This window comes from Phoca vitulina, unplaced genomic scaffold, assembly GCF_004348235.1.
Source record: "Phoca vitulina isolate PV1807 unplaced genomic scaffold, GSC_HSeal_1.0 scaffold23, whole genome shotgun sequence".
Classification (NCBI taxonomy): domain Eukaryota; kingdom Metazoa; phylum Chordata; class Mammalia; order Carnivora; family Phocidae; genus Phoca; species Phoca vitulina.
In genome coordinates, this window is record NW_022589726.1 from 18,016,620 (window position 1) to 18,033,777 (window position 17,158).

A 17,158-nucleotide genomic window follows, 5' to 3' on the forward strand; every position below is an offset into this window, starting at 1 on the left:
GGGGTTGCATCCCCAGGCCCCCAACCAGGGACTTCCAATGCCCCCAGCTCCACCTCTGGTGACTTTTAAAGCCGCTTCGTGCCTTTGAATGCCTTTCCTGTGACTTTGGATCCTCCTTTCCTATCTCCTGCTCCCTCAAGGCCCCAAGTTAAAGGGTTAAAGCCGCTGGAGCTTGGGGAGAGGGTAATATTGTGGAAGGGAAAGGATCATGCCCTCATGGAGTCTTTTTTTTTTTTTTTATTTAATAAAAAGTTCGATTTTAAATTTTGTCCTGGTGAGAAAAGAGAGGAAGGAAGAAGAGTGAGCCACAGGATTTTTCCCTGGCAAATTGGAGACTCCCCACGGGCATCCTATCGTGCACATTGGCACAGTGTGCCCGCGGCAGAACGCTCCGTCGGCCAGGCCCTCGGGCTGAGGTCAGTTTTGGAGCGGCCAGAGCTCTCCGTCGAGCTGGGAAGGCGGGAGCTTTCTGCCCCGGCTGTCTCCCGGCCTCTGCCTCCCGACCCCGGCCGGGGCAGGGCCCCGCGGTCGCGGCGCGGACTACTGCGCGGCCCCGAGCGGGGTCCCGGCGGGCGGCCCCGGCCTGGCACGTAACCGCCCCCTGCCCCGGGCCTGCAATCAGCCGTGCCCGCCGCCGAGTTAGCGGACGAACAAAAGCCACTCTGTGGCGGCCAGCCCGCAGCCACAATAGGGCTTTGTGCGGCCCCCGCCCCCGGGCTCCCCCGCGGGGCTGAGGGGGCGCACGGGCGGCGCCCCCGGCGACCGCCCCCCCCCCCCACCGGCTCGGGAGGCGCTGCGGGCGGGCTCGGGCGGCCAGCCCCCTCCTCAGCCTGCCGCCGCGGCCGCCCCGGCCAGGTGCGAAGCCTCCTGCCCTCAGGCGGGGCGCGCCGCTTCAAAGGCGCTTTGAAGAGGGCCGCGTTCCGGGGCTCCTCCCGCGGGCGGGGGTCGGGGGCAGCGGCGGAAGAGACGCGCTCTGGGGGCGCGACCGAGGGGCGGGGGTCCCGGGCTCCCGCCCCCACCCCGCCGGGCAGGCTCCTCGGGACCCCCCAGGGCCTGGCCCTCTCGCCTCCCGGTCCCCGCCTGTCCGGTGCCAGCCCCCGCCCGCCGCGGCCTCGCGGTCCTCCCCTCCCGGCCCCTCGGCCCCTTTCATCTTCCCTAGACTCCGCTTGGGGTTTTGCTGGTTTCTGGGAGATAAAAACCGCCTCAAATAGCGGCGGCGCGCTGCCAGGACAAACAGGGCCGGGCGGGCCATGTGCGCCTGGTTACCGGCCCTGAGCCGGGGCGCCGGCACCCAGGCTCCGGCGGCGCCTCCCGCCTCCCTAAGTCGGGGACCCCTGTAGAAAACTTGGGCAGTGGCCCGGCGCTGCCTCGGTTTCCCGCCCAGGTGGTAGGGTGCTCCCCCCACTCCCGGCCCTGGAGACCGCCCGCTGAGCGCTCTGAGTCCGTGGGGCGGTGGGTCACCGTCGCTGTGTCGCTGGGGCCGCCGCGCCCCCTGGTGAAGTGAGCGGGGACTGCGCTAGGCCTGGATGTGGGCCTCCCAAGAATCCGCAAACCCTGAAAAACACTGAACAAACGTTAAGTAAGTATGGGGGAGGCGGGGGCCGAACAAGAATCCACAACGCACTGTTCCTCCTCCCCAGTTCGTATTACAGGGGGAGAGGCAGGCACCTAACCCGGTAATTACAACACAACCTGTTAGTAGGAATCAGGCTTCACCGAAGGGACGTGCAAGTTGCAGGCCCAGTCCGCAGTGATTTCTTTTGGGGGGGGGGGGGGCTCTCTGGGGTTGGATGGTGGCATGATTGAGTACAAACAAAAACTTTGTGGGTGGGTTCTCGGTGCTCTTCACTAATCTGTCAGAGTCAGGGCTCCCTGTCTTCCTTCAAAGCCTGCACTGCTTCCCTCTTTCAAGGAGAGCTTTCTCAGCAAGTTTCCCCAAACTACTCTGTTTTTACTCTATGCTCTTTAAGCTTTCCGTGACTTTCCAGGTGACTGTGCACTAACCTAGAAAATTAAACTGGGGCTACTCAAAATTTGGTCTGTGCAGTATCACATGGGGGGCGTTTTGGAAATACAGCTTAAGAGCTCCACCCCAGAATCTGCATTTTAGCAAGATCCTCCAGTGTGTCTATGTTCACGAACATTTGGGAAGTACTAGAGTAGAGGAGACCCATGGCTTTCTCTGTGGTAAGGGCATTTTCAGAGAAGTCTTCTGGAGCCTTCTTGTTTTCTGACTCTGGAATAACTCTTCTTGGTGGCAACTTTTCATGTAAAAAGGAAGAGCAGACAGAGCCCAAGATCGCTAAACTTAGAATGCCCCCTAGATTCTCCAACTAGGGCAACTCTTGGGAATGGGGACTAGGCTTTATATATTTCTTTGTCCCCAGAGCATGGTCGTTGGAATTGCCCATTAACCCTTATTAAATGAACAAACCAAAGCCCAAGGTCACCGAGTTCATGGCAGAGTTATGGCTAATCAAGTGTTTAGTACTTAAAAAAATTTTTTTAAAGATTTTATTTATTTGACAGAGAGAGACACAGCGACAGAGGGAACACAAGCAGGGGGAGTGGGAGAGGGAGAAGCAGGCTTCCCAAGGAGTAGGAAGCCCGATGTGGGGCTCGATCCCAGGATGCTGGGATCATGACCTGGGCCAAAGGCAGACGCTTAACGATTGAGCCACCCAGGCGCCCCTAGTACTTAAAATTTATTAAATGGCTTCATTTGCATTATTTCGTATGGGAAGCAACCACGGGAAATAATTAGGACACTGCAAAAGTGAGGAAGTTGAGGCCTGAAGAATTCAAAGACTTTCCCAAAGTCACACAGCTTTAAGAAGAGGGGCCTCCATTCCGCATTCTAGTTCCATCCTTTGGAATCAGAATAAAATCAATCTCACTTTTCTTCTTTGATATTTAAAAGAGAGAGCACGCACAAGAGAGAGAGAGCACGAACAAAAGCCAGGGGTGGGGGCAGAGGGAGAGGGACAAGCAGGCTCCCTGCCGAGCAGGGAGCCCGATGCGGGGCTTGATCCCAAGACCCTGGGATCATGACCTGAGCTGAAGGCAGACACTTAACTGACTGAGCCACCCAGGCACGCCTCTTCTTCTTTTTTAAAAATTAATTAATTAATTTGACAGAGAGCGACACAGCGAGAGAGGGAACACAAGCAGGGGGAGTGGGAGAGGGAGAAGCAAACCTCCTGTCGAGCAGGGAGCCCGATGGCGGACTCTATCCTAGGACCCTGGGATCATGACCCGAGTCGAAGGCAGACGCTTAACGACTGAGCCACCCAGGCGCCCCTTATTTATTTTTTAAGTAAACTCTACACCCAACATGTAGAACTGGCCCGAACTCACCACTCTGAGATTAAGAGTCGCAGGCTCCACCGACTGGGCCAGCCAAGCGCCCCAATCCCACTTTTATTCTTAAATCAGAATGCGGGCTTTGGTACAACCTCTCTGTGCCTCACTTTCCTCATGCCTTCACCTCATGGGGTTGTTGTAGATTATACAAGCACTTGGGGCACCTGAGTGGCTCAGTTGGTTAAGCATCTGCCTTGGGCTTAGGTCTTGATCCCAGGGCCCTGGGATGGAGCCCCGTATCCAGCTCCTTGCTCAGAAGGGAGCCTGCTTCTCCCTCTGCCTCTCTCTCTGTGTCTCTCATGAGTAAATAAATAAAATCTTTAAACAAAAATTATATAAGCACTTTACTATATAATACACACTCAGGAAACGTCACTGTTTTCCAACTCACTCGCCTTCCACCCCTAACCCCGGGGGCCTGAGGTTTTGGCTGGCGCATCCCTCTCCCTCCCAAGGTCTCTCCTGACTTTACTCCTCCCGGAGGCTTTTCCCTCAGCTTTCCAGCCAGCTGCCCGAGAAGGTCCGCATTTTCCTCTGGACGATCCACGGTCCTGGGAGGGTTTAATTAGATACTTCCCTGAACGTGGCTTATTTTGGGCTTTCCGAGCGCTGAGAGGTGAGTGGGAAACTGTGTTGCGGAATTCGGAACTGGGGGAAAAAGACAGTCTCACAGAAAACAAACACACACACACACAAACCCCACTCTGACCCTTAACTAGGGGCTGACCCTGCGGACATGCCGGCGCCGCTCCCCCTCCGGCCGCCAGGCGGCGCGCGAGGAAGCTCTGGCAGTCTGTCCCGGGACTGCGCACGCGTTCGTGTTCTGCGTTTCTCTTCCCCTCACTTCCGTTGAATTTGGGCACCGCCGTTTGTCCCAGACGGCTACCCGTACGGATCCGAATCTAGCCCGGGAACTAAGAGGGTTAGGGAAGCGGGATCCGTGAGCTTACCGATTCCAGACGTCCTCGGGCCCAGCAAGATGTGTTCCCTGGGACTGTTCCCTCCGCCGCCGCCTAGGGGTCAAGTCACCCTCTACGAGCACAATAACGAGTTGACGACAGGCAATAGCTATGAGAGTCCGCCTCCCGACTTCCGGGGCCAGGTGGTCGGAGGGAGGAGGGAGGGGATCTACAGGCATGGGGGCGGGGCCCGGGAGAATAGGGGACCTGAGGCCCCGTAGCGGGGCCAGCGGTCGTGGTCCTCAGCCTCGTCGACTGGAAGCAGCCTGGCCCAGACTCGAGACTAGAAGGGCTGGAATGTATTTTAGGGCTGGGATTGGAGGATGAGGGATGTTGAGGAGCTGTGGGGCGGGCCTGGAGGGAATGGAGAGAATGAGGGAGAATTTAGGGGATGTGAGGGTGCAGGAGAACTATTGAAAAGTTGAAGACAGTATCTGTGAGAGCTGGGAAGGCACAACCTGGAGTTTGTTTTTTTTTTCTCCCCCACGGAGTTCCTGGGGAAAAAAAGGGAGAGAAACTGCTGATTTATTGAGCGTTTGCTATGTAAGGAAGAGACTGAATCAGGTGTGCCTCACAGATGTTCTAAGATCCAATAATCACAGCAACCCTATGAAATACGCTAGTTTTACAGATAAGGGAGTTCAGCTCTGTTTCACTTTCCCACAAGGATTAAGTTTATGGGAATGGGAAACAGGTTTCCAGAGCCTCTTACTCTTAGCCCAGCCATGGTTTGGAGATGGCAGGGAGTTCAGCAGAGATCTGGGAAAGAGACTGACTCACTGTCACACCTCTCACACCTCTCACTTCTGGCCTATAGTGGATCAATCTTCCTGTCCTGAACCTGACCAAGGATCCCCTGAAGACCCCTGGGAGGCTGGACCATGGCACAAGAACTGCCTTCATCCATCACCGGGAGCAAGTGTGGAAGAGATGCATCAACATATGGTGAGATGTCGCAAAGGGTCTCCTGGATCATGGTCTGCAGATCCCAGAGAAGATGGGGTCAACCTCCCTCTGCCTTGGGCTGCCAGGCTCTCTCTCGCTCAGTGCCGGATATCATTCATCATAACAAATTAGTAGTCCTTATTGGGAAACCTAAGTCAACAGTAGTTCATTTCATCTCTAATGACTTGCCTTGCTTTCTGGTTTAAGTGAGCCTGCTCCCTACCTGCTCTTTGTATCATTACCACTTTCTGAGCCCTTACCTGAAGCTCAGCAAGGTTAGGGATAGTGTTGCAGTGAATAATCTCATATTTAGGTCATTCATTTAGCACATTTAGGAGTGGAGCCATACTGCCTGGGTTCAGGTCCTGGCTTTGTCACTCTTTAGCTGTGTGATCTTGGGCAAGTTACTTAATCACTTGGTCCCTCACTTTCCTCATCTGTAAAAGGGGACCGATTTTACAAGGTGTAGTGATGATGAAATGAATTAATGGATGTAAAGCACTTAGAGAACAGTGCCTGGCACATACATATTAATACCTTCAAAGGTTAAAAAAAAAAAAATAGGGCGCCTGGGTGGCTCAGTTGGTTAAGCGACTGCCTTCGGCTCAGGTCATGATCCTGGAGTCCCTGGATCGAGTCCCATATCAGGCTCCCTGCTCAGCAGGGAGTCTGCTTCTCCCTCTGACCCTCCCCCCTCTCATGTGCTCTCTCTCTCATTCTCTCCCTCTCAAATAAATAAATAAAATCTTTAAAAAAAATAAATAAATAAATAAAAAATACCTTCAAGGGTTAGTTATTATCACTGTCATGTGTAGGATAAATTCCTACAAATCTAGTTGGTGGCTTCAAAGGGTATGTTCATTTGTAATTTTGTGAGCTGCTGCCAAATGGTCCTCCATTGAAATTGTACATATTTACAGTCCCACCAGCAGTGTATGAGAGTGCCTGCTCCCCAACACACGTGCCGCCAGATCGAGATATTTGTTATCAGAGTACCATTTAATTTGCGCATCTTTGTGTGAGTGAAGTTAAACAGCCATTCATTGTCTGATAAGTCATTCAGTCCCTGATAAGTCATTCTTTCTCACTGCCTACCTCTTCAGCTGCTGCTTCTCTGCCTTTTCTGTGCCTCCTCTTTCCGATGTTCCTGAAATGCTGGTGTCCTGGGCTGGACTCGGAATTGAGACTTCATACCTGGGTGTTCTCTTGTCTACCAGACACCCTCAGTTGGCTCTTCCGCAGGCTTTTACACACTCCGTGTGTTCAAAGCCGATCTCTTCATTTTCCTTTCCAAACCTGCTTCTATCTCGTGTTTTTCATCTCAAGGAATGGCCTCATTGCTCATTCAGGAGCAAGTGGTTTTTTTTTTTTTTTAGATTTTATTTATTTATTTGACAGATGCAGCGAGAGAGGGAACACAAGCAGGGGGAGTGGGAGAGGGAGAAGCAGGCTCCCCGCTGAGCAGGGAGCCCGATGCGGGGCTCAATCCCAGGACCCTGGGATCATGACCTGAGCCGAAGGCAGATGCTTAACGACTGAGCCCCCCAGGCGCCCCAGGAGCAAGTGATTTTTGAGTGTAGGCTCTGAGGCAGACAGGTTGAATCCTGATGCTGCTACGTCCTATTGAGGTCACATTGACAATATCAACCTCTTCATGCCTCTGTTCTCTCATCTACAAATGCAGATGTAATAATATCTATGTTGAAGGGTTGTGATAGTGACTGAATTAGATAATGCATGCAGAGCATCTAGCCCAGCCTTGGTGTACGGTGCGCAGTATTAGCTACTGTGATTATTACGTAGGTGTTTCGTTTGATATTACTCCTACTAATGTCTAGTTAGCCCTCAAATTCTGTTCATTCTACTTCTTCAACCTCTCAAATCTATCTGCTTTTCTCCAACCCTGTTGGTTCAGAGCACTTTGGCCTTTTTTCCAGATTCCTGAAGTAGCCTCTTAACTCATCTCCTCCTCTCCATTTTTGCGCCGTCCCTCTAATTTGTAGCCAGACTGATCTTTCTAAAATGCCAGTTTGGGGGGGTGGTGCCTGGGTGGCTTAGTTGGTTGAGCATCCGACTCTTGGTTTCTGCTCAGGTCGTGAGATGGAGCCCGCTCCAGGCTCCATGCTCAGTGGAAAGTCTGCTTGAAGGTTCTCTCCTTCTGCCCCTCCCCCAACTGGTACGCACATATGCCTGTGCTCGCTCGCTCTCTCTCTCAAATAAATAAATCTTTAAAATGCTGGTGTGATCAGTTTATTCCTCTGCTTAAAATCCTTCCATGGTGGGGCACCTGGCTGGCTCAGTCAGTAGAGCATGACTGTTGATCTCAGGGTCATGAGTTTGAACCCATGTTGGGTGTAGAGATTACTTAAAAAAAAAAAAAAATCTTTCCATGGCTTTCCATTCACAGGCTTAGGGCGGGCCTTGATCCCCTGACCTGCTCACAAAGCCCTGAAAGACTTCTGAGCCTTAGTTGCCTTGTTGGTATGAGCAGAATGCCATTCAGATTAGTGTGATAATTAAATGAAAGGATAATATATAAAGTGCCTGGCACATACTTGGAACTCATTAAATGTGAATGCTCCTTTTTTTTTTTTAAGATTTTGTGTTGTGTTATTTTATTTTAAGTAGGCTCCATACCCAGCATGGAGCCCGTTGCGGGGCTTGAACTCATGACCCTGAGATCAAGACCTGAGCTGAAATCAAGAGTCAGACACTTAACTGACTGAGCCACCCAGGCATCCCAGAGATTTTATTTTATTTATTTATTTATTTTTTAAAGATTTTATTCATTTATTTGAGAGAGAGAGAGTGAGTGAGAAACATCATGAGAGGGGAGAGGGTCAGAGGGAGAAACAGGCTTCCCGCTGAGCCCGGAGCCCGACGGGGGACTTGATCCCAGGACTCCGGAATCATGACCTGAGCCAAAGGCAGTCGCCCAACCAACTGAGCCACTCAGGTGCCCCGCAAAGATTTTATTTTTAAGTGATCTCTACATCCATTGTGGGGCCTGAACTCAAAACCCGAGATTAAGAGTCACACATTCCACCTACTATGCCACCCAGGCGCCCCTGAGTGCTTTTATTTTTAGTACACATTTACTAAATGAGTATAACTTGTAGAGGGAGACCAAAGGGATCAGAGTAATCTGACTCCCAGCTTCCTCTCCTCAGGCGTGATATGGGCCTTTTTGGGGTGCTGAATGAAATTGCGAACTCAGAGGAGGAGGGTAAGTACTTTTCCCTACAACCTTCTCTAGTTTTGTGGTTGGCATCTCCCCTCCATATTTTTCCTAACTCATCCCAATACCTCTGGGCCCAGCCCCCTTCCCTTTAGCCTTGTTTTTCCTGTCCTAGTTGTCTATGCTGGTGCCATCTTCTTTTCTCCTCTGCCTATCTCACATACCCCAGAGTGGGTATCTTGAGTATGGGTTGGGCAGAAGGCCCTGGGGAATGCTTGTCCTTTCCTTGCTCGTTCCTTATCCAAGGGTACCCAGTGACAGCCCTGTGAATGGTTTAATCAAAGCTGCTTCCTCAACCCCACAGTGTTTGAGTGGGTGAAGACGGCGTCCAGCTGGGCCCTGGCACTCTGTCGATGGGCCTCCTCCCTCCATGGGTCCCTGTTCCCCCATCTGTCTGTAAGTTTGGCTTCCTCCCCTGGCCCTCTGGCTGCTACTCCCTCACTCCTGCCCTCTTCCACTTCCCATCCCTTAGGGTCAGGGTGGGGTGGGAAGAAAGGCTGCAGAGGGTGGGAGTGGTCCAGTTCCCCTGTGGGAAGTTGGGGGGATAAGCTGCCTTTGTCCCAGCGCATCCTCTATCCACTTTGTTCGCACAGCTCAGGAGCGAAGATCTGATTGCTGAATTTGCCCAAGTCACAAACTGGTGAGTGTACAAGCCCTGAAGCTTTTGTGGGAAGGAAGTCCTGAACCTTGGAACTTCTCTGGGGGAGAGGGAAGTCAAGGCAGAGACCCCTCTCACCCCTTTCCTGACTGTTACCCACATTCTTACTCCCAAAAAAAGAAATAAAAGTGAAAAGCAATAATGCCCTCACGTGAAAGGGAATCTGAGCCTCTGGGTTGGGGGATGGGTTCAGGCCCCTCATGCTCACTCTGGCCCCAGGTCCAGCTGCTGCTTGCGGGTCTTTGCCTGGCACCCCCATACCAACAAGTTTGCAGTGGCCCTGCTAGATGACTCAATCCGGGTGTATAATGCCAACAGGTATGTGGACACCTACTGGGCAGGCTCCGACTCTTCGGTCTCCCTAAGTCAGTCTTCTTTCCTCATCAGCCTTGGTTCCAGGGCTCCTGTAGGTTCCTGGGCCTGGGCCACAGGACCCCTTCCAGAACTAGGGTCAGGGAGTCTCTACAACTAGATGTGTCCCATTTCCAGATCTAACCTTTATCCTATCTTATCCCACAATACCCCTAGGCCCTGGGTGATCAGCTTTCTTCTCTTGCCTTTCCCTCCTCAACTGAATTCCGGTCTCCTGAGCTATAGTGTCTCTGCTTTGACTCAGTCCCTTAACGTTCACCACAGCACTATAGTCCCCTCCCTGAAGCACCGGCTGCAGCGAAATGTGGCGGCTCTGGCCTGGAAGCCCCTCAGTGCCTCTGTCTTGGCTGTGGCCTGCCAGACCTGCATTCTCATCTGGACCCTGGACCCCACCTCTCTGTCTACCCGGTGAGTCCCAGTAACCTCTGTCTTCCCTTGGCCAGAGGCTTGTGGCCGTGTTAGTGGTGGTGGGTGGCCAGGAGGTCTGGAAGTTCTTTATCTTCACAGCACTTCCCAGGGCTGGGAGAAGCAGACCTAAGGTCAATGTCGAGCTGCTGAGAATGCTGTAATCTAGAGAAAGGGACAGAACTAGGAGCTTCTGAAATTGTGGGCAGTGTGTATACATGGATCATGGAGTAGAAAGACTGACTTTTCCAGAGGACTGTCAGATGTAGGGTTAAAGGCAGTGGGGGAGGGGATTCATATAGACATAAGTTGAAATCAAGGAAATTGGAAAAAGAATCCCCATGAGAACTAAGTAAATATAGCATCAGAAACTGGTCCTTTAAATTATGAATAAAGAAGAAAACTTTATGGCCAGCCTTATTAGGGTAAAAGAGAAAAAGTACAGTATTTTTCAGAATGGGAAAGAAGAGATAACTGCAGATATGGAAGAAAATAGAAGAATTATTACAGAATATCATGTATAAGTTTAGACCAACACATTGAAAATCTAAAGGAAATATTTGATTCTCTACCAACATCTGTAACCAAAGTGGATTGTGTAAAAGAAATTAAAACAGATGAGCTCTACCACTGAAAAAAATGCCACGCAGACATGGCTTTACGAGGTCTAATTTCAAAGAAAAGATAATCTCTGTGTTTTTGTTTGTATTTTTTATTTTATTTTTTTAAGATTTTATTTATTTGTGAGAGAGAGAGAGAGCATGCACAGGCAGGGGGAGCGGCAGACAGAGGGAGAAACAGGCTCCCCGCTGAGCAGGGAGCCCGATGCAGGGCTCGATCCCAGGACCCTGGGATCATGACCTGACCCAAAGGCGGACGCTTAATCGACTGAGCCACCCAGGTGTCCTTGTTTGTTTTTAAAGTAGGCTCCACGCCCAGCACATAGTGGGGCTTGAACTCATGACCCTGTGATTACAGTCACATGCTCTACCGACTGAGCCAGCCAGGCTCCCCTCCATGTTATTTGAATTAGACCAGATCACAGAAAAATTGGGAAATTTTTGGAAATCAGGCTCCTGATTTTTTTCTTTTAATAAACTTTATTTTGGCATAATTTTAGATTTTTATTTATTTTATTTATTTATTTTTAATTTTTTTAAAAGATTTTATTTATTTATTTATTTATTTTTTAAAGATTTTATTTATTTATTTGAGAGAGAGAGCACATGAGACGGGAGGGTCAGAGGGAGAAGCAGACTCCCTGCTGAGCAGGGAGCCCGACGCGGGACTCAGTCCAGGGACTCCAGGATCATGACCCAAGCCGAAGGCAGTCACTCAACCAACTGAGCCACCCAGGCGCCCCAAGGGATTTTATTTATTTATTTGACAGAGAGAGACATAGCGAGAGAGGGGAACACAATCAGAGGGAGTGGGAGAGGGAGAAGCAGGCTTCCCACGGAGCAGGGAGCCTGATGCGGGGCCCGATCCCAGGACCCTGCGATCATGACCTGAGCCGAAGGCAGACGCTTAACGACTGAGCCACCCAGGCGCCTCTAATTTTAGATTTTTAGAACAGCTGCAAAGATAGTACAGAGTTTTGAATATCCATCACCCAGTTTCACCCATTGTTTTAGATTTTTTTAAATTTATTCATTTGAGAGAGAGTGAACGAGAGAGAGAGAGCACACAAGCACATGAACCCAGGGGCAGAGGGAGAGGGAGAAGCAGACTCCCGCTGAGCCCGGAGCCTGATGCGGGACTTGATCCCAGGACCCTGGGATCATGACCTGAGCCAAAGGCAGACGCCTAACCAACTGAGCTACCCAGGCATTCCTGTTTCATCCATTGTTAACATCTTGTTACCATGTGACATTTGTCAAAACTAAGAAACTGACGTTTATATGTTATTAACTAAACTCAGACTTTCTTCAAATTTCACCAGTTTTTCCATTGATGTCCTCCTTCTGTCCCAGAATCCATCCTGGTTTCTTTTTATAAAGCTCAAACCTAAAACCTAAGCCTGACAATAAGTAGTATAAGAAAGACAATATTTTAGCATAGATTTAAAACTCCTAAAGAAAATATTAGCAAATAGAGTCCAAAAGCATATTTAAAAAAAAATCTTAACCAAGTAGGATTTTTCAGAAATTAGACTGTCATCAGGAAATCTATTAACATGATTTATTAAATGAGCAAATTAAAGGAGAAAACAAAGTATTTACTGAGAAAAAAAAAGTATTTACTCAGAATCAGTGGCTACCATATTAGTGAATATGAAATATTAAAGGTATTTCTTCCAGTAATGTCAAGATCAAGACAGATATATTATCACTGTTATTTTTATTTAAGATTTTATTTTTTTTAAGTAATCTCTACACCAAGTGTGGGGCTTGAACTCACAACCCCGAGATCAAGAGTCACATGCTTTACCTACTGAGCTAGCCAGGTGCCCCCCATTATCACTGTTATTAATCAAAATTATATTTGGAGATTCTAGTGAGTGCAGTAAGACAAGAAAAAAGGTGAAGTCTTGAAAACAAAGGGAAAATTATTCTTCTTTGAAGATATGATTTCATACCTAGATAAAACAAGTGACTCAGCTAAAAAAACTTCTTTGAACTAATAAGAAATTTAAATGTAGGAAGGTGACTGGATCCAGGAGACCAAAAGTGTGATAGTTTCCTTTTATACCTACAATCATCATTGAGAAATTGAAATGGAAAAAATATTCTACTTACAACATGTGCAGTTACCAAAATCACTGGGAATGAATTGTTAAATTTATTTAATCTACTAGACATCTGGAGAAAGTTGTGAAAGAACATAAAGCAAGAGCTGACTAAACGGAGAGACACACTGTACGCCTGGACAGGAATGTGTCATCATAGAAATGTCAAATTAAGTGGACTTGCAACCAGAATTCTTCTGGGTTTAGTTTTTCTGAACTGGGCAAAATGATATTCAGAGTTTTTATTAAAGAATAAATATGGAAGAGTTGCCAAGAGAAGTTTGAAAAGGAAGAATGTGGAGGGGAGACTTGCCCTACCAAGTATTAAATATCTTATGAAGTTACAGTAATGGGAATTTATTGGCATGAGGATAGACAAACAGATCAGCATAATCGTGTAACATTCAGAAATAGATCTAAGAATATATGAGAAATGTGGCTTTTCATTGCAATGAAGTTTAGATTTTTTTATTTTAGTGTTGGGATAATTGGCTCTCCATTTAGGAAATAACAAAGGTAGTCCTTGCTTTATACTTTTTCTATACAGGGGCGCCTGCGTGGCTCAGTCGTTGAGCGTCTGCCTTCGGCTCAGGTCATGATCCCAGGGTCCTGGGATCGAGTCCCACATCAGGCTCCCTGCTCAGCGGGAAGCCTGCTTCTCCCTCTCCCACTCCCCCTGCTTGTGTTCCTGCTCTCGCTGTGTCTCTCTCCGTCAAATAAATAAATAAAATCTTTAAAAAAAAAAAATTCTATACTTTTTCTGTACAAATAAATTCCAAGCAGAGAAAAGAACTAAGTGTAAAAATAAAAGGATTGGAAGAAAATACAGAATTTTTTTTTGAAAATACATAGTATTTTTCACTCATTCAGAATGGTATTATTAAAATTATAATGTTTGGTAATATCCAGTACTAGCAAGACCAGGAAAATGGGTACTTTTTTTCTTGGTGAGAAGACTATATTGTGGTACAAACTTTTCAGAAAATAATTTGTTGGCATATTTATTTTTTTATTTTTATTTTTCTTTATTTTTTTAAAGATTTTATTTATTTATTTGACATAGCCCACCACTCCCCCTGCTTGTGCGCTCACGCTCGCTCTCTCTCACAAATAAATAAAATAAAATCTTTAAAAAATAAAAAAATAAAAGTGCAAGCCTTTTTTACTCCCAAATTATGAACACATAGTAACACGAGTACATAAGGATATAGATATAGAGAATATTTTTTGCAGCGCTGTTTGAAATGATGAAACACTACAAACAGTTGTAATGTCCATTTGTGGAGGCGTGACTGAATCAGTTCTAGTTTCTTGATTCAGGGGAGTGGAGACAGCGGAGCCACTGAAAAGAATGAGATGGATCTCTGTGAACGGACCTGAAAAGAGAACTAGGGTTTATTGTAAAGTTCAAGAAACAGTTGTAGGTCGGCGACCTAAGATCCCACTGGCGCTAGAGGTGGTTACCGTTCGGTGGTGGAGGAGGAGGGCGGCGTTCAGGTAGTAGCCTGCACCTGTCAGGCCGAGTACGCGGCTCAGGAAGTACGAGGCAGCTCCCAGCCCGGTGGTGGAGGACAACCCCCCCTGCTGCACCTTTGTGACGAGCAGCAAACCATGCAGGAGCACAGAGGGAGAGTAATTCTGACAAGGAAAGAGGGGAGGACAGGGTTTGCAGCACAGGATGAGTTCTGGGGAGCAGCAGATAACTCTGGAGAGGAGACTGGAACCTTGAGGTAACATCACAGATGATCCCGGGCCCCAGGCTGGATGGCCCCGTGGGGAGAGGGCTCTGGTCTGGGGCGGAGCGTGACCTCTCCCGGGCTCGGCACCATCTAGCCTTGCTGGTCGGAAGTGTGTGTCTCCTGGACGCCTACAGTGAAAGCTTACTCCCTTTCACTCGTTTTCATCTGTGGACCTAATGGTGGTGATTTTGCCCTTTTTTTTTTTTTTCTTCCTTTAACTTCCATGACCCTTACTCATTTCCCCTAACCTGGATTTGAGGGACCATTGGGATGTGGAAGTTTCGTCAGGAGGTAAGGAAATAGTCATGGGGTGTCCTTGTCTCCTTCTGATTTCATACCGTTTCCCCTCTGCAGACCCTCTTCCGGTTGTGCCCAAGTGCTCGCTCACCCTGGACACACCCCTGTCACCAGCTTGGCCTGGGCGCCCAGTGGGGGGCGGCTGCTCTCAGCTTCCCCTGTGGATGCTGCTATCCTGGTGAGTTGGTCCCCCCCTCTTGCCGTCATTTCAGCCCCCCTCAGACTTGAGGCAAGAGCATTCTTTGCCTGGGGGTGGAAGATAGCCTATGGGGAGGAGAGAAATAATCGTCCATTCAGTGTTAAACTTACCCGGGGAAGGAGCGGTACCATTCACATTCCTCAGACGTACAATTCTGCTTGCTGTCACTGCACAGATCAGCCTATTCCCTCCTGTTCTACAGTCCCTCTCCTGCTTCATCTCCTTTCTGTGTCTTTGTACCTTGAGTAAGGGCAGCCCCTGTGACAGGATAGGGATGCTGGAGTTTCCTCTCTCATCCCGACCCCTCTGGCCTAGGTATGGGATGTCTCAACAGAGACTTGTGTTCCCCTTCCCTGGTTTCGGGGAGGCGGGGTTACCAATCTGCTCTGGTCCCCGGATGGCAGCAAAGTCCTGGCTACCACTCCTTCAGCTGTCTTTCGGTGAGTGGGAGGAGGCCAGAGGGAGGGGGAGGGCAAGGATGACCTAGAGAAAGGCACTTGGCTCCTGGAACTTCCAGCAGCAGAACCTTCTGTTCTGTTCGCATTCTCTGACCTGGCCCTGGGACTGGCAGGGGGAGGGCAGTCCAGGTTTTGGAACCTAGAGGTCCTGAGTTGTGACCTGCCTCTCTCCGGCACAGAGTCTGGGAGGCCCAGATGTGGACTTGCGAGAGATGGCCTACTCTGTCAGGGCGGTGTCAGGTGAGAGGGGACCGTGATTCAGAGAGCTGGGGAGGAGGCGGGTCCCCGGTGCCCCAAGCGTGTCTCCCCTCACCCTCTACTTTTCTTCCTGCATTCCCCTGCCGACCGATGTTCCCCTGCCTGTTGCTCCCTGACCCCAGACTGGCTGCTGGAGCCCAGATGGAAACCGACTGCTGTTCACTGTATTGGGGGAACCACTCATTTACTCCTTGTCATTCCCAGAACGTTGTGGTGAGTCAGGGGAAACAGCTCAGGATGCAGAATATCTGGGGTAGTCAGAGGGAGGCAGGAATCCTCTGGAAGACGCTACTCTGAAGGATAAAGGGAAGTAAAGCTTGGGAGACTTGAGAGGTGTTGATGCTTACAACGGATGTGAGGCAGAGGACCAGTGAGAGGCCCGCTTCCTGTACTTCAGAGCCTCTGCCCTTCTTGCAGGGGAGGGGAAGGGGCGCGTTGGAGGTGCCAAGTCAGCCACCATCGTGGCGGATCTGTCTGAGACAACAGTACAGACACCAGATGGAGAGGAAAGGTGAGCTGAATGGCTGAGGGAGGGGCGGTGAAAAGGTGGGCGGGACCACGCTGAGCCCTCCCAACTGACTCTTGTGACTCAGATTTGGGGGAGAAGCCCACTCCATGGTCTGGGACCCCAGTGGGGAGCGTCTGGCTGTGCTCATGAAAGGTAAGAGTTGGGAAGGACTTTGCTCGGGCCACGGCCGTCTTCCCATTAGTGGAGGGTGTCCGGGCCCGGGCTGCTATCCTCTGCCCTGCGCTGGGATTCTGCCTCCAGGGTGCCTTCCTAGCGCATCCATTTCTCATAGGAAATCCACGGGTCCAGGATGGGAAACCAGTCATCCTCCTTTTTCGCACTCGAAACAGCCCCGTGTTTGAGCTGCTTCCTTGGTAAGTGCCAGGTAGGCCATCAGGTCTGAACTCCCTACCCACCTTCCCACACCCCACAGGGACCCCACATCCTGCTTCACCCCTGTCTCCAACTGCCTGCTCACCTTCTCCCCCTAGCGGCATTATCCAGGGGGAGCCGGGGGCCCAGGCACAGCTCATCACTTTCCATCCATCCTTCAACAAAGGGGCTCTGCTCAGTGTGGTGAGTAGGCCAGGCTGCTGGGCATTTGGGGAGCAGAGTGGAGGAACTGAGGGCTGTGGCTGCTGCGTGGCCCTGCCATGTGGCCTTCTTTGGGCCTAGGCTCTGACTGATTTTTCTTGTCCCTCTCTGCAGTGCTGGTCCACAGGCCGAATTGCCCACATCCCTCTGTACTTTGTTAATGCCCAGTTTCCACGTTTTAGCCCAGTGCTTGGCCGAACCCAGGAGCCCCCAGCTGGGGGTGGAGGCTCTACTCATGATCTGCCCCTCTTTACTGAGACATCCCCAACCTCTGCCCCGTGGGACCCTCTCCCAGGGCCACTGCCTGCCCGGTCCCACTCCCCTCACTCGCACTTCTAATAATAAACACTACCCTTTGTTGTTTTCCACTCCGTTATGAGACTTTTTTTCCAGGGAGCTGCACTGGGGTCTAGTGAAGAAAAAAAAAAAAAAAGGTG

At 50.0% G+C, this 17,158-nt stretch overlaps 1 protein-coding gene across 5 annotated transcripts; it reads left to right on the plus strand.

Moving 5' to 3' along the window:
- Positions 1-1,177: 1,177 nt before the first annotated feature.
- On the plus strand, positions 1,178-17,134 carry AAAS (aladin WD repeat nucleoporin). 5 transcript variants are annotated; one of them, XM_032420810.1, is made up of 16 exons: positions 1,178-1,579; positions 5,140-5,267; positions 8,438-8,493; positions 8,810-8,901; positions 9,099-9,145; positions 9,383-9,481; positions 9,800-9,943; positions 14,762-14,882; positions 15,219-15,343; positions 15,541-15,601; positions 15,742-15,832; positions 16,037-16,130; positions 16,213-16,280; positions 16,420-16,501; positions 16,619-16,703; positions 16,836-17,134. In XM_032420810.1, the coding sequence occupies exons 3-16, from the start codon at positions 8,445-8,447 to the stop codon at positions 17,058-17,060; spliced, it is 1,383 nt and encodes a 460-aa protein (XP_032276701.1). In that variant the 5' UTR covers positions 1,178-1,579; positions 5,140-5,267; positions 8,438-8,444; the 3' UTR covers positions 17,061-17,134. The 5 variants fall into 5 exon arrangements, with proteins under 5 accessions (XP_032276701.1, XP_032276697.1, XP_032276698.1 ...); XM_032420806.1 differs by lacking the exon at positions 1,178-1,579 and adding an exon at positions 4,220-4,465; XM_032420808.1 differs by lacking the exon at positions 1,178-1,579 and adding an exon at positions 4,511-4,621.
- The last annotated feature ends 24 nt before the right edge of the window (positions 17,135-17,158 follow it).